The sequence below is a fragment of the Orcinus orca genome, chromosome 1, assembly GCF_937001465.1.
Source record: "Orcinus orca chromosome 1, mOrcOrc1.1, whole genome shotgun sequence".
Taxonomy (NCBI): Eukaryota; Metazoa; Chordata; class Mammalia; order Artiodactyla; family Delphinidae; genus Orcinus; species Orcinus orca.
The window spans coordinates 109607954-109624466 of NC_064559.1; the positions used below are offsets into that span (position 1 = coordinate 109607954).

Here is a 16513-nt window from a genome sequence, read left to right on the forward strand (position 1 = left end):
CTCTGGACCTGTCTGATGAGTGGGGAGCCTCCCACAAGCATGACTCACGTTGCAGGAGAAAGGGGGCCTGTGATGAAGACGTTTCAGAGGTTCCTAGGAGCCGAGAATAAGAAATGGAGAGCATAGCGTGAAGCCTGTCTCGCAGACTGGTTCCAGACAGGCTGGTGTCTAGATCCTATGGAGAAAGGAGATGTTAAACGAAAGCTAAAAGGAACTGTTTTCACAAGAAAATCTTTATAGAGACATGGGGGCACAAACAATCTTGGACCTGTTTGCAATCCAAACAGAGTGTCATGCAAAGACAAAATGAGGGTTAGGCACTCTTCCTTGCTTACCACCGTCTAGCTTTGGCATCTCACATGCTCCAGCATCCTTGCTGCAGTGGGAGCTCATAGATTTGAACAGAACAGCAGGAAGCCCTGTGGGAGGGGACTTGTATGTGAACTCATATGAATTCCCAGAATCCAAGGGAAGCCCTAGAAATGCTTGAAGAACACTTTATAGATGGCCAAGACTCTGGGGCAAAAGTATGTAGAACTTGGATTATTATTGTTGATTCAATTTCATTCATGCGCATGGATGGGTAAGACCTGGAAAAACTTGGGTTATGCCTACTTTCATTTATGACTTGAAATGGTTTAAAACGTATCTTCATGTAAGTATCTGATTTGATCCTCATATGAGGTGGATACTATGATCACCAGATTTTTCTGATATCAATGTACTGAGCACAGTGTTGATTGTGGAAAGAGTCCAGAACTTTTTGTCAGTGGGCCTCATTTTGAGCTCTTAGTCTTTTGCCTATGGTGGAGTGATCCTGGATAAACCCAACCTCTCTGAGCTTCAATTTCTTACCTGCAGGAAAGGAATACCAGCCCCTTTTGCACGGAGATGCCGTGAAACTCTGGGATGAATAATAACTCCCGTACCATTGTGAGAAACTATTAGGGCATGTGACCTTCTACCAACTGCATTCATCTTCTGCCATAAATCAGTTGTTCCTACCCATGCATCTCAATAGACTGAAAATAATGAAAGGAGTGTAGTCACGCCTTACTCCTCTTTGTGTCATCTTGTCCTGCAACTCAACCTGATGGTGTGGAATGCCACGGGGTGATGAGTTTCTCATCGTTAGTGGGAGTGTGGTAGAGAGGATTCATGCGTCAGAACTGCTTGGACTAGACACCAATCCGGAGGGCCTAAGATCATTTATTAAAGTCGTCAGATATACAACAGATACAGATATAACACCTCAAATCAAGTTTCCCAGGAACGTAATTCATGGCTAAAACTGACAGAACATTAGCCACTGAAAGAGAGCAGGGAGTGGCAAACTTTTTCCATGAAGGGCCAGATAGTAAACATTTTAGGTTTTGCAGGTCATAGAGTCTATCGTGCCAACTACTCAACTCAGCCATTATATCATGACAGTAGCCATAGATAATATCTAGACAAACGGGAGTGCCTGTGTTCCAACAAATTGCATTTTAAAAAACAGGTAGTGGGCCACATTTGGCCTGTGGGCTACAGGTAGCCAACTCCTGAGACAGAGGTTTGTCCTGTTGCCAGGGAGGATTTACTAACACAAGAAGCTGAAAGTAAAACCAGGTGGTGACATAGAATAGAAAAGCTGAAATCAATGAGTAAAAGTAAACTTCTCTGTTAAGACTGAAAAACTAAAATGACCAAGGGCATAACTGGAGAGAGAAGAGGTTTCACGTAAAAAATGCTTGCTGAATTGGATGAAAACAAATTTTATTCCAAAGAAGTTCAGAAAGGTAGAAAGAAGACGTTGGGGTTTCAGTTACCTGAAAACTACTATAAGCCAAATGGTGTGGTGTGACTTCCTAGAAAATCCAACGTGTTCTATCTAGTTCCCATTAATGAAAACAGAACATCCAGAAAAAACTAGGTGATAGTCCCAGGGGAGCAGGGTGGAGTTTGCTTGAGTCACCACTGGATCCCACGCACCTACCCCAGTGCTCGACACCCAGGAGGTGCTCACTGGGCAGTAATCATTCCCATGCTCTGCTCTGGGTGGGGCAGTCGGATATTTGAGTGTCTGGTCTGTGCAGTCTCTGTGCTGAATTCAAATGTGACAAACTGGTGTTTGAGCTCAGAGCTGAAAGGCAGTATCCAGGCAAGGAGGGAGAACAGTGGTTGGGGGTAAGAGTACCTGAAATGGGGGCAGCACCAGGATCTATTCCGATTCTCTGATGGGGCTCAATCCCATTCTCTTTCCTTTCAATATTCAATTAAAATACGGGTTTCTGGAAATAGCGGCAGGGGTGGGGGGAGCATCACACTTCAATGTTAAGAAATCTTAACATTAGCTTTGCTTTTGGAAAAATTTGCTCCCTTACCTGAGAGAGAAGAAATAAATGCTCTGACCTGTTTAAAAAAACATTTGGAGTATTTCAAATGAGGCTACAAAGGGAGATGAAATCAAGGAACCCATAGGCCTGCGGTGGGAGTCCTCATAGCCACCAAAAATCCCCTTGCAAAGGAACTAATTATGTTTGGAGAGGACGTGTGTGCCTGATAAAATAATTAAAAATAAATTGCTAGCCTTGGAAATGCAAATTAATGAGCGTTAAAGCAACCCTGTTGGTCACATAGATAATAAATAGATGTGTTTTCTCAAGTCTGTTAGGTGGCACTGATTGATTTCCAATTCTGGCTACAACAGGGCCTAAGCTGCTTTTGAAACAAAGGTGAGGGGACCCCAGGCCCAGTGGGGACAGTTGTTATCTCCTAGGGGACAGTGGTTGGAAGCCTTCGGCCATGACACTCCCCATCCCCCTCCTCCTGACTTTTCCTGGCTGAGAATAGAGGATGCTGAGATTACTATTCCCCCTGAACTCCTAGCCCCTGCCGGAGCAGGACAGGACAGAGGCACTGTTAACTCCTCTGCCCTCAGATAACTGACACAGCCACCTTTCCTGCTACCCGGTGCTGTCAGGTCAAGGAAAATAAGGCCTGGGCTAAGAAGAGCCAGGAGCCAGATGGAACTTTGGGTGTGGGGAGGAAAGGGAGATATGAGGCCTTGGGGAGCTGACTGGAGCACTGTTGCAAAATTTTTAAAAAAAGTTTTTCCTGGGCTTCCCTGGTGGTGCAGTGGTTGAGAGTCCGCCTGCCGATGCAGGGGACATGGGTTCATGCCCCGGTCCGGGAAGATCCCACATGCCGCGGAGCGGCTGGGCCCGTGAGCCACGGCCGCTGAGCCTGTGCGTCCGGAGCCTGTGCTCCGCAACGGGAGAGGCCACAACAGTGAGAGGCCCGCATACCGCAAAAAAAAAAAAAAAAGTTTTTCCTTAGCAGTGACTTAATAAGTCTTATGGAGAAAAGAAAGAAACAAAAAAGGAAAGAAAGTCAGGCTACAAAATACCTTATCCTTTCACTAAAGAACCAATACTGATGAAGCACCTACTGTGCAGAGCTTGCTCGTCAGTGGTGTTTATAGACGGGATGGGGATGGAGTGGAGGAGAAAATGGGATTTCTGCCTTGAAGGAAGCCACAGTCTGATTGGGAGGCAGATTTGATGTGAATGAAGGGCATAGTCCCAACCCCTTTTCCTTGCTGGCATCAGGTCCTTTCCTACGTGTCTTATCTGGAGGCAAAAGATTACCGGAGCCAGTGTGGCAGGACCACTGAGTGTTGTCCAGGGAATCAGTGACATAAGAGAGGGAAGCATCGCCCTGGGCTCTGCCGTGGGATCTCATTTAATCCCCAGCAGCTGCGTGAGGGAGGCACTCCTCTCCTTACAGATCTATGGACGCAGAACCTAAGCCCCGTGAGGTGTGGCAAGCGGAAGACGGTGTAACAGAGTCACCTAGCTCCTGTGGGGGATGCGATGGGTAGATGAGGTGACACGTGAAGAAACACTTAACGGTTTCTGGCACCACATACGCGCTCAATAAATGTTCCCTCTGAGTCCTAGGTACCTCGCCCCAGGCCGCAGACTCAGAGGAGGACAGAGGCAGGGGGCACTCCTCTCCTGGTCAGTCCAGTTTCAAAGTCCGCACTCTTTCCACAGGGCTGCAGGCGCCTCTCGGGATTCAACTGTCTTCACCGTCCTCTTCCAATCTGTGTGTGGTCCTGCTTCCAGCCCTTTTCAGGTCCACCCAGAGGGCCTTTTCTTTCTGTATGCTTAGGCTCAGAGTTGACAACTTCCTGGCCTTGCAGTACAGGCAGAGGAGGGAAATGAACAGAAGGATGAGCATAAGGAAGGGGCAGATGAAGAGGAAATAGAGTAAAGGTGCTGACGAGCAGATCCTGGAAGGAAACGTGGGCTCTACGACAAAAAGGAAGAAAATGAAGAGAATAATTAGTCTCCAGCTTATTTGTACTCATCAGTTATAAACACTTCTGGGATTTATTGTTACAGGAAAATATATGTAAGAATAACGGGGCCAAATGGCAGTGTGCCCCTTAAATCATATGCGAGGAGCAAAGGAAAGGGAGCTGGGAGAAGAGAGCTCCAGGATGGCTGTTCCAGCCTGACTCCCCCTCACCCAACAATTTCCAACCACCAGAGGTTCCCATGACCTACTTAAAACGAACAGCCAGAAAGAAAAACAAAACAGAAAAGAAAACCTCTCCTTTAATCTTCTTTCCTCAAAAAGATATCTATAATTCAACCCTCGTTCCCAACTCTGTTGCCGGTCCTGAATTTTTAACTGAGTTATTCCCACTGCTGCTTCTGAAAACACACACAGACACACACGCACGCGCACGCGCACACGCATGCTCTGCACTGTCCTGATAAGAACAACAGCAGCTACAAGTAAGAAGCACCATCCCTTCCTGAATCTCCAAACTGGTCTCACACTCCCCCACCCCCATTCAGCTCCTTTCCCCTCTTGCTCTTACCATCACCTCTACCTGGCGTGCTCACTGCACCATATCCTCGAGGTCCTACTGGCCTCACTCTCCATCACTCCAGCCTTCCACCTCTCCTCAGGCAGTTTTCCTCTTCTTTCTATCCTCTTCTCACACATGCCTTTGTTTAGACCTCTTTCATCCCCTTTTAACCATCTTTGTCATCACAGTTACTTGAGTAGCTCTGACAGTGTCCTTTGTTTCTATAGTCCTTGCAGTGCCTAGCACATGTGCCTGATAACGTTTGCTGATCTGAATTAAACTGGATTCACTGCAACCACATGGGCAAAGGCTACTATATAAAGGCATGCTGAAGCATCTGGCAGCTGCAGTCCGAGGGGAAGTGCTATCAACACATGGACACACAGAGCACGCACCAGCAGCCCCCGAGGGGTTCCTGGCCACACAGCCAGGGAAGCAAAGGCGAGAGAACTGCCAGTGCCACAGGCTCCAGGAAGCAGTGCCTCAGGTGACTAGTCAAAGGACAGGGATTCAGTCTCTCGATGCACAAAGACATATGCTTAAAGAGACACCAACTATTAAATGTAGTCTTCTGACTACATTTGTTTATGACAGGATATTCAAAACCAGGGCTGTTCTGAAAAATCTGATGCTAATAGTAGCTGTGCTTTTATTGGAAAACTGTAATGACCTAAGCACTTTCTTCTTCAGAGGTTAAGCTGTAGGATTCATGGGATTACAGACGCTTAGAGATGAAGATGACAGGTTTAGAGGTCATTGCGACCAACCTCATGCTGCAAGAATTCCATTTTTTTCCGGCATTGCAGATACATTTTGCACACTGAAGGACATCTCTTTGTGGGAGGTTAAGAAAGAATCTAAACCTGTGTCCAGCTCCTGCATTGTAAACTCCGGGAGGAGAGAGCCTATGTCTTACGTATCTTTTCCCCTTGTGCAGCACGTTGTTCATAGGTCATCAATGGAGACTAAAGAATGAGTCAATTGTGTGACTGATTTGCGCACACAGGAACCCAGGAGTAGCTGTCATCATGTTACCCAGAGTAAAGACCATCACTGAACGTTAGCCTGGCAGCTCTGAACAGGGCTGGCAAGGAGCTACGGGGGTTTGTGGCCCGGTTCTTCTCTGGTCTCATTTATATTCTCCACCCTAGATTTGGTTTTTGTTTTTGAAAGGGTGGGCAATGAGAAAGATAGATTTTGAATTCTTTCTCATCTCCTCTCCACATCCTACCTGACCCTTCTCTCCAAGGCCCTGCTTGACTACAATATTTCTCCCAGGTCTTACCTGAATACATTTGAAAGCGTATGGTTAAGAAGGAGGTACAGACTGAAATGCTGAAAGAGAATAGAGCTGGAGAGTGGGTAAGAGGTCTGGCCTTGCTACTTCACACTACTCATGTACAGAGTAGGGATTGAGCACCTCCTATGTCTCAAAGAGAGCTGGGTTCAAATCCTGGCTCTACAACTAACTGCTATTGACTTTGGACAAATTACTTTTCCTCTCTTTCTAATCATTAGTTTCCTAGTCAATCAAGCGAGGATAATAATTTCTAGAGTTGTGATGAGATAATGCTTAATAAAGCATGAAACAGTGCCTAGCACATTTGTTGAGTCAGCAAGAAATAAATGTCAGCTAGAAAGCTACTAAGAAAGTTAGGAAAATCATAGGCAACTTTTTCCCAAGAGACCAGGCAGAAAAGAGGGCTGAACCTGAGGATTCCTCACTCAGGGACCGCAGACTTGGCCGTGTCCTTCCACAGCCCACGTCTCTCCCTTGACTCTCTGATCTCTCTGTCCCCTGGGTGGGTGGGTGACATTCAGCTGAGAGTCAAATGATTACTTGGGAGACTCTGGCTTCCTGTTCCAATCACGAGAGGCAGAGAACCGGGAGGTAAGAGTCCGCGGCACCCATGGGTCACCATTGCTAGGATGGTGGTGTGATGTTGGGGGGGATGGGGCCGGCACACAGAAGGTGGAAAGAAACCTGGCGCTTGGATTTTCTGCCACTGAGACTCTAACCTTCCGTGTGAAGGGACTGCCAGAGGGCTTGACTATCTAAATGGGGCTGGGCTTCGAGCAATCTGCCATCCAAGGACGACAAAGTGCGCCCTTCGCAGTGCCGAATTGGCCAACAGCTAGAAACTGTCAGTGCTTCTAAATTACCTCTCCTGGGAGGGCGGTGTTTGCTCTGGATCCCACAGTCACCATTCCCACCATCTGCCTCTCACCCGTATCTGGATTAGCATTAGTGACATTCAAAACCATTAAGGTTTGGCATTTTGAAGCAATCTGAGTAAGTGCTCAGTGCTCCAAGTACAAGGTCTGTAAGGAAGAGCCAGAAGTATAATGAGAACACTGCATCACAAGGTTGAGTTTGTAACTTGCTTCTACCCCCAGCCAAACACATCGTGAGGAGCATTCCTTTCTGATATTACCCCAGAAATACCGACTTTAGGAGAAGAAAGGTGGAGGATGATGAGGGGGCTACCAACGCACCCCCAACCCCAGACTTGGGCAGCTGACGTGCCAGGTGTGGCCGTGCGGGAGGGGTGGCTCCTGCCAAGAACTGAAAGCAGGATTAGGTAACCTGATACAAGCGCATCCCAGAGTAAGTGAGCCCCTTACAGCATCAGTTTCAACTCCATTGAAGAGTCGCTTGCTCATTTTTCATCAAGCATTTGTTGAACCGAGCGCTATGTGCCAGGCCTTGTTGGAAGCACCGGGGTAGCGTTGATAAAATAGCATGTTCTCTCCAGAAACATCAGTGTGATAGGGGCATATCTCCTTTGAGAATCCACTTTCTAAATATATCCTTACCCCCCAAAAGCTGGGAAATAGTGACAAATACCATTCTATTATAAATAATCCAGTCCCCAGAAAGCTTTATAGCCTTGCCTATTAATCACAGAGAATTCTCTAGAATGAGATACAAAAAGACTCAAGCAGCTGTAGCCCCCGCTTTGGCTTAGTCATTGCTAAGGAAGTAAGATGGAGAGGAAAAATGCAAGGTGCGTTCCACCAGGGAAATACCTCTCAACTTTTCTGCCTTCACAGGATCTATATGCTTCACAGTCCTATCAAGTAGTCCTAAACTAACCCAACCCAGAATTGCCAAATAAAGGTGGTAGAAAACCATTTGAGAAGTGAGAGTTGGTAGCCTATTGTATTTAAACTGGCCTTTATTCATACACAGGCTGGTCCTGGCCAGGAGGGCAGCTACACGGATTCAGTATTTGAGTACTGTTTCTGTGCCAAGCACTGTGCTAGTGCTGAGAACAAGACATTCAGTCTTTGCCTTCTCAGAAGGTATTGTGTGGCACTGGTGATGGATGTTAAACAGGTGGGATGACTAAGAAAATAAGCTAAGTCACTGAGAAAGTGGCAGTTCAGTTGGTCGGTGAATGATTACTAGGTGTGGATCTGGGACAGATACCAGGAAGGAGCATTTCAATCAGGAGGTGGTGTAAGTTCACTCAAGATGTTGGACTGGGCTTCCCTGGTGGTGCAGTGGTTGAGAGTCCGCCTGCCGATGCAGGGGACGCGGGTTCGTGCCCCGGTCCGGGAGGATCCCACATGCCGCGGAGCGGCTGGGCCTGTGAGCCATGGCCGCTGAGCCTGTGAGTCTGGAGCCTGTGCTCCGCAATGGGAGAGACCACAGCAGTGAGAGGCCCGCGTACCGCAAAAAAAAAAAAAAGATGTTGGACTGTCAGTCATATCCATTCTCTTCTAATCTTCCTCTTCTTCCTCTCTACTGGCTCTTTTCTCTCTAGATGTAACAGTGCTCAAGTCCCTACCATCTTCAAACCAAAACAAAACAAAGCAAAGCTTCACTGCACCTCTTGCCATTTGCTCTTGTCTTCTCTCTTTCCGTTTACATCAAAGCTCTTGAAAGCATGAACTGGATTTGATGTGCCCACTTTCTCCCTGCAGTCTGACTTTTCTCACTATTTTTCTGTAACTGCCCTATATTGTTAAACCCAATGGATATTTTCCTATTTTGGTCTTAATTGGCTTCTTTGCACTAGTCGAGTCTGTTGGCTCTCCCAACTCTTGATCCCTCCTGCCTTTGGTGTCTGTGATACCACCATACCCTGGTTCTCCTCCTACCTCTAGGCTACTCCTTCCACTCTCCTTCACAGGTTCCTCTTCTGCAGTCCCCCGAGAAATAGCCGTGTATCTCAGGGATCCATCCTTGGGCATCATCATAGGCCATAAGCTGATGATTTCTAATCTATAACTCTGGTAGAGATCTCATTTGGAGATCCTGAAATTTATTGGACAGATCTCCCTAGATGACTCACCGGTACTCCAAACTCAATTCCAGTCCAACCTATTCAAAATTGAACTCATCTTCCCCTTTAGTCCTTTCTCCTATATTACCTCATTTAGTGACTGTCCCCACTATCCACCTCAGGCCAGAAGCCTGGTATTCATCCTCGATTCTCTTCTTCTGCTCATTCACCATCCACATACACCTAATCAGCCTCTAAATCCTGAAGACCCCATCTCCTAATACGGAATGCAGAATGCCTGTCTTTCTCTCAGCCCTCACAGGCACTGCCTTAATTCAGGCCTTCATCTTGTCTCACCTGGGTCCCTACAATCAATTTCAAATAGTTCTCCCTTCTCTGTGTCTACTTCCCTTTCAATTCATTTTTAACACTGTTCCCAGGAAGAGCTTTCTAAAATGCAAATCTGATGTGTCACTCTCCTGCCTGAACTTGTTCAATGACACTCTGTAACTTCCATGAGAAAGCTTATCTTCCCTAGCTCCATACAAAAGACCCACTTGACACCTGTACTCGTTCCATCCCACTAGCCTCCTCTCTTGCCATCCTACCACAGTTTCTCTGATCATCTAGCATATACTTTCCTTTTCCCAAAACATGTGCCTTCCTTTTTATAGGCCCCATACTCTGGGGAACCTTTCCAGATCTCCTCCCAACCCAGCTCTTCATCCCAGCCCTGCCTCTGCTCCTTCCTTAGTATCCTGAGACTATTTCTTTCATGACACGTATCATGTTGGACTTTACTTCCCCACCAGACTCAGCTCTGTGGGAACAGATTCCGTAATATATTTTTTGTGTATCCTCAGAACCTCATATAGTTATTTATTGAAGAAATTAAAATATTTTATCATCATAAATAGATATATACATAGGTGTGTGTGTGTGTGTGTGTGTGTGTGTGTGTGTGTGTGTGTGTGTGCGTCGCTAGCGTGTTTGGAGTTATAAGGGGAGAAGGAGGTAACGTTTGTTGAGCACTTAGAGTACGCCAGGGACTATGCTAGATACCTCATATGCATTTGTACCATAATCCTCATTTTATGAGAAAGCTGAGTAACCAGGGTACGACTTCATAGCTAGTAGGGAGGTGATAGAGCTGCAATTTGAGACTCGGCTTGTCTGATTCCAAACCCTGGGAGTTTTCATCACCCACACTGCCTTCCCAACTACCAGAAAGGAACAGCCAGGCAGAAGAAGTGAGATGCTATATCATACAGATTTACTTGGGAACACTTAACTGTACTTATAATGAAAACCCTCAGGTTCTCATGGCACAGGCTTTCCAGCTCCTTCAGTTGTGAAGAATACAAAGACCATTCAGTCTGTAACATTTTCTTTCCAGAGTTGATCTTTTTAAAAACTTTACAGCTGTTTTATAAGAATTCCACAAAGATGAACAGTGTATATATGCTTTGAACGATCCCACCTGTCTCAGAGGAGATGCGCTTTTTAGCCACAGAATACACACTTTTTACAGTTATTATCTATTTATTCTACTGCATAAACGGCTGAATCTACAGAGCCTAGGAATTCCAGTGGGAAAACATGTATGGAATGTGCTCAGGGTGGGGACTTCCTATAATTGTTGGAATGGAAGAAAAGCTGATAGGAAGATAAATCCTGCCTGGATACTTGGGAGAAGAATCCTGCTGAAGAATAGTCAGGGGACGAGAATGATGGACCCCAGCGAACAAGTTAGATAACTCTGACTTCCACTCTAGAAGCCTTGCTGGGGCTGGGATGCAACTGTCCCAACTCTGAGAAGGTACCATCCGTTCTCAGTAGCCCTCTTTCCCTCCTACAGACTGTCCCCAAAGCTAGCTGGTGCTGTAGGGATGTTATCTTTATTGATCCTTTCTACTCTTCCTGGGATGGGGCAGCAAGACCACACCTCTGCCTCTCCAGTGACCCTCTCTCACTGTAAGTTTAACCTATAGCTCACCTCTCGCCTTATCCTTAAACCCCACCAGAAAGAAATGGCTCAGAGGATGAGCAGGCTACAACATCTACTGGCTCCTTAGTCACCTGGGAAGATTTACTGGTCTGGCTGGAGGAATTTTTGCTTAATGAATGCCTGTTACATGCTTGGCACCGCGCTGGCTGGAAGGAAGCCCTCTCCTCCTTCACGACCTCTTGTTCTACACACCTCCTAAAGCTGAGCGCTCAGCTCAGCAGGATAAGTTGACCTTCCCACACAGAGAAGGGTCACCCTTTGGCCAATGGTCTTCAAGCAGCTGTCTTTTTGCCAGAGCCTGTAAACAAGTTCTATGGGACACACTTCCTCCCTTGATGACTTTCAAGGTGCAGTCAGGAGAGGCACGCCCAATGACTATCACGACCAAAACTCCGATAGTTTGTTGAACACATCAATAAGAAGCTTGCCGCTTATTCGTTGAGAAAGGCTTTTTTTTTGGTTGGGTTCGTTTTGACTCAGGGAGCATCTAGATATAGCTGATTTTGGTTCAACCAGATCAAACACAAAGTCACCATGTCCCTATTGCTCATCTCACTCCCACCACAGGTCAGCCTTCTGAGATTGGAGAATTAGCCAAGAGGTAAGGATGTCTGCCTCCAACATTATTTGGTTATTTAAAGGGATACAATGTTGATGGCTTTTTTGTTTAAGAGGGAAAGTGGGGGAGGAGGTCAGATGCCCTTGACATTTAAACGTCCATGCCAAAACCTCAGGTAACCTTGTCTGCCCAAACTGAGTTACTGTTGAGAGAAATGGCGAAGTCATTTTCTTTCGGGAATCTGTAAATTGTTTTCAGTCTGAAAAGAAGCAAAACGTAGCTGGGTGGGAAAGCATAGGAGGGGAGACAAAGATTCTCCTGACCGCAAGCCATGGCAGATGAACCGCTAGTTACCTGAAGGCAGCACCGTGAGCACCACACGCTGTGACTCGTCTGATGCTTGGCTGACCCACTTGCTTGGGTTACCGTGTAGCTGCCACTCTGCCACCCTGCACCAGTACATTCCAGCATCCTCCATCTCCACTCGATGTATCATCAGGACAAAGTCTGCAGGGGATGAACGGTAACAGTGCAGGCGCCTCCTGAGCCCCTCTTCGCCATACTCCAGCGAGCCGTCATGCTGCAGGTGCACCAGCATTTTACTTCCAGAATTTTCTCTGTTCCAGTACCACATCACAGAGAACAGGGAGGCTGGGCTGCCCGCACTCTCCAGGCTGCAGCGGATGGCCACCTCGCTGTGCTCGGAGGCATTTTTTGTCCCGGACACTTTGGAAATGCGTACCTTACTTCCTAGGAAATAAAATGGCGGTAAGTTCGAGAAGAACCCAGATCTTAGATTGGACACCTCCTCTGAAAAGTCTACTTCTCATTGAAGAGATGCCATCTTATAATTTTTAGATATCAGGTCCTTCATCTTTAACACTTTTCCTTGACCCTTATCCTTCTTCCATATTTGCCAGAACATTCTCTGCTATGAATCAAACCAGCCACTTCCCTTCATCAGTCTGCCTCTCGCCTGCTGGACCTGACACTGAAAACCACCCAGCTTTGCCGGATGTTCTGCCCTGCTGCTTTTACTTCTCCCGGCTCAGCTCTCCCTTCTGCTTCCCAGAAAGGCCATTCGAAACTTCCAGCCCGCCCCTCAAGTCCCATGTTCCACCACTACCCCTTTTTGTTTTTGCAAATTACCCTCCTCCCATACACTGGATATCACCTCAGGTATTAGACGCAGGGAAAGAGGAGGTTACCCAAGAGACTGAGCATTTTCATACATGTGTTAGAATATCACTCAAGGAGACTATTTACATTATTGGATTAGACTAAGTTTTAAACAGATTTTGACATTTACTTTTTTAAAATGTTCCCCTTTTAACTCACAGGTGAGGACTTGGAACGCTAGAGTAATCACACACAAAATAAATTATAGTATGCACTAAATTTTCAACTCTACTACAAACATATTTATTGATCTATCTTTAAAAGAACATCTTTGTCTGATCCTACATTCTTTTTTAGCTACCATCTTTACTCTCTCTTTCCCTTTATAGAGAAGCATGTGAAATATTAGTTTACATGGTACTGCCTCTGCTTCCTCACCTCAAGTTACTCCCTACTTCATTGCCATCAGCTTTCCAATCTCATCTCTAGGCTCTGGCCGAGGTCCCCAGAAAAGGCCCGATTTCCCAGCTCAAGAGACCTTCCAGTCTTTTTTGTCCTCTCTGCAGTTTCTGTCACTGAAATCCATTTTCTTCTGATATCCTCTCCTCTTTTGATTTCAGAGAAAGCATCCCTCCTACAATTCTTACGAATCCTTCTCAGTATCTTTCCCTGGGGCCTCTTCCTTAACTTACTTCCTACACCAGGGTACACAGCTAGCTACTCCCAGCCAGCCACACACAGCCCACAAATATGTTTTATTTGACATCTTCAGTATTTTAAAAGAATTTGAATTCATTATGGATATTCCAAAGTGAGTGACGTCACCAAAAAAAGACTTTAGGCATTTCTTGATAGACTAAAAGATTGAACAGCACTGGTCCCACGTTTCTGAATGGGAAGCGCTGGCTTGAGCTAAGAAATGGTGTGCACTTCTTAAAGGGGTGGGCACACGCTGTCAAGATTCAGCTTGGACAGCTGGGAGAAAGGGATGCCAGCCACCCAGATGGAGAATGGAGTGGCCATAAGCCTTGTGGGATGGCCAAGATGATAAACACCGTCATGATGATTTGGGACATAAGGATGACTTGGGATATGCTGAATGTGAGGCTCTCTGGGTGAACCAAGTAGAAATGTGCAACAAGCACATGGGTAGAAAGGCCTGGAGCTCAGGAGATGGGCGCTAAGCATAAATCTTAGAGCTCTCTCACTGAAGGTGGTAGTTGGTACCGCCAAGGCGGGATTTAAGAGGTTTTGAAAGGCACAGAGAGAAGAAAAATGGTCTCAGGTATCCCTGATGAACACCTGCATTGAGCAGGGAGAGGAAGGGCATGGAGAAGGGCGGCCAGAGCGGCAGGAAGAGACCCTCGCGCTCAGCTGCTACTTTGCCCCTGCTGCTCCCAGCCGACTGCGAGCTCCTTAAGGCTCTGCCTTATTTATCTCTGGATTCCTAATTGCCTAACACATAGCAATGTTCATTAGAATCTTATTTTTTGATGTTACACTGAAAATAGAATTTTCAGTGCCAAACTAGATTAACTTATTTGCATCGTGCTTTTGGATCTTGGCCAGCTCCCAAACCTTAGCTGTGAGGTTCATTCAATTTTAATCAACATTGGAGGTGACCTAACTAATGCTGACAGATCTAATCAACCCTGCCCACATTTAGACCACGGCACTCTTAGACTAATGCAAATGAATGGAACTTCTATTTCTTTTTTTTTTTTGGTGGTACACGGGCCTCTCACTGTTGTGGCCTCTCCCGTTGCGGAGCACAGGCTCCGGACGCGCAGGCTCAGCGGCCATGGCTCACGGGCCCAACCGCTCCGCGGCTCGTGGGATCCTCCCAGACCGGGGCACGAACCCGCGTCCCCTGCATTGGCAGGCGGACTCTCAACCACTGCGCCACCAGGGAAGCCCTCTATTTCATTTTTAAAGATCTCCTGAGGAGGAGGAGATGCCCTCAGTAAGCCATTCCAGCAGTTGACTACTTCTATTTGCCTTATGTTTAGGCAGCCAAACGTTGAACAGCAGTCTCTCCATACATCCCTATAGAGTTGGACAGTTTCTGTTCACAGTGGGAGAAATATGCTTTGTATTACTCTCTTTCTGCCAAATTACAGTAGAGCCCCACTGGAGTGACACAGCTTGTTTTACAGAGAGCTGGAGATACGATACCCTGGGTCGCTGCACAGACCAGCCTGTCAGGCTGAGAAGCAAACCAATCAAAGGGATCTTGCTCCCATCTAAGCTTCTCCAAATCTCAGCTTGACTCAAAGGGACCCCCGCCTGCTCCGGTGGGCTATCCAGTCCTGCAGTCACTGTGCAGGTGGGCACTATTCCTATGACTGTAGGTCGTATTTTTACCTTCATCTAATCACTCCATAGAACAGCTGCCCAAGAGAAGACAGCAATTCTACAGAAAGATGAGTGAGAATATACTTGCAAGGTTTACCTGTGGGCCTGAGTTTCAATTCTGTGAGACCTGACGTCTTTTCTCCAAGCTTGTGCCAAGTGCCATTTGTAGACCAGAGCCATTCCTCCACAGTGCAGCGATATTTGCCCTGATCGCTGTCTTCCACGTTCAGAATGTGTAGCTGAAACAAGTCTTGGGAAACTTTCTCGGCGTGGAATTTTTGTTTTCTCCATGTGGCCTGAAATTCATCCCCGTATTTTACTACGTGGGTTCGGTCCATTTCCAGGATCCTCAGCCAGGGTGCATTAGTGGACGTGGCAGAGAAGTACCAAGTAACAGCCAACCGAAGGTTTCCAGTGGATTGGCACAGGATGTTACACTCTATGTCTGTGTTGGAGTTGATGGAGATCTCTTGGACTTGACTACTTGAATTCACTTTCAGCTTGCTCTCTAAATTAAAAGAATGGTACCATTACTTTTGTTACTTTGCTAGAAAATAGAACTTTAAAGTAGAAGGGACATTGGAGGTCAACTAGGGCCATACCTCCTACACCCATCAAATGTGTGAATTCCCTCTTCAGCAGCCCCACTAACTGCTCATTCAGCCTCTGAACAACTCACTAACTGACAAAGCACCCATTCCACCTTTGGACATGCTGCCACCAGAGGACTCTTTCTGATATCAGGTTGAATTTGACTTCTCCATAACTTCCATCCACTGGTCCTAATTCTACCCCTGCCCCGGAGGCGTGGGATAGGGAGTGTGGGGCAGGGAGGAAGTGTTATGCAGAAAAGCCAATCTCTTCCACATGAGAATGCTTCAGTATTAGATAACCAACAAGGACCTACTGTATAGCACAGGGAACTCTGCTCAACATTCTGTAATAACCTAAATGGGAAAAGAATAGACACGTACATGTATATGTATAACTGAATCACTTTGCTGTACACCTGAAACTGACACAACATTGTTTATCAACTATACTCCAGTATAAAAGAAAAGAAAAGAAAATGCTTCAGTATTTTGGCACCGACATCTTCTCTTCTATAGCATTTCATAAATCAAATTGAGAGAAAGTGGCCCTATTAATGCTTTGTCCGTGTGTTCACTATCCAGATACTCCTAGATCCACAGTTTGCCTAAGTCTAATTGTATCTGCCGGCAAACATGGGTAAACAAGAGGAAGTTGTACATGGGCTATTACAACTGTGCGTTTCTTTGCAGCCACTCGACTGTGGGAACATTGTACGGATATGGAGTCAACTATCCTTTAACCCAGAGCTTTCCTGCTTTGTCAGAAAGATGAACGGTAAAGCC

General features: G+C 46.4%; 1 protein-coding gene across 1 annotated transcript in view; it reads right to left on the reverse strand.

Moving 5' to 3' along the window:
• Positions 1-1189: 1189 nt before the first annotated feature.
• The window catches only part of CD101 (CD101 molecule), a 36772-nt gene continuing 21448 nt past the window's right edge, over positions 1190-16513 (reverse strand). The window contains exons 7-9 of the mRNA XM_004263243.4: positions 15235-15645; positions 12018-12413; positions 1190-4295 (exon numbers count right to left, since the gene is read on the reverse strand). Coding sequence (XP_004263291.1) covers positions 4060-4295; positions 12018-12413; positions 15235-15645 — 1043 coding nt within the window. The 3' untranslated portion in view covers positions 1190-4059. The remainder of the gene's footprint in view (positions 4296-12017; positions 12414-15234; positions 15646-16513) is intronic.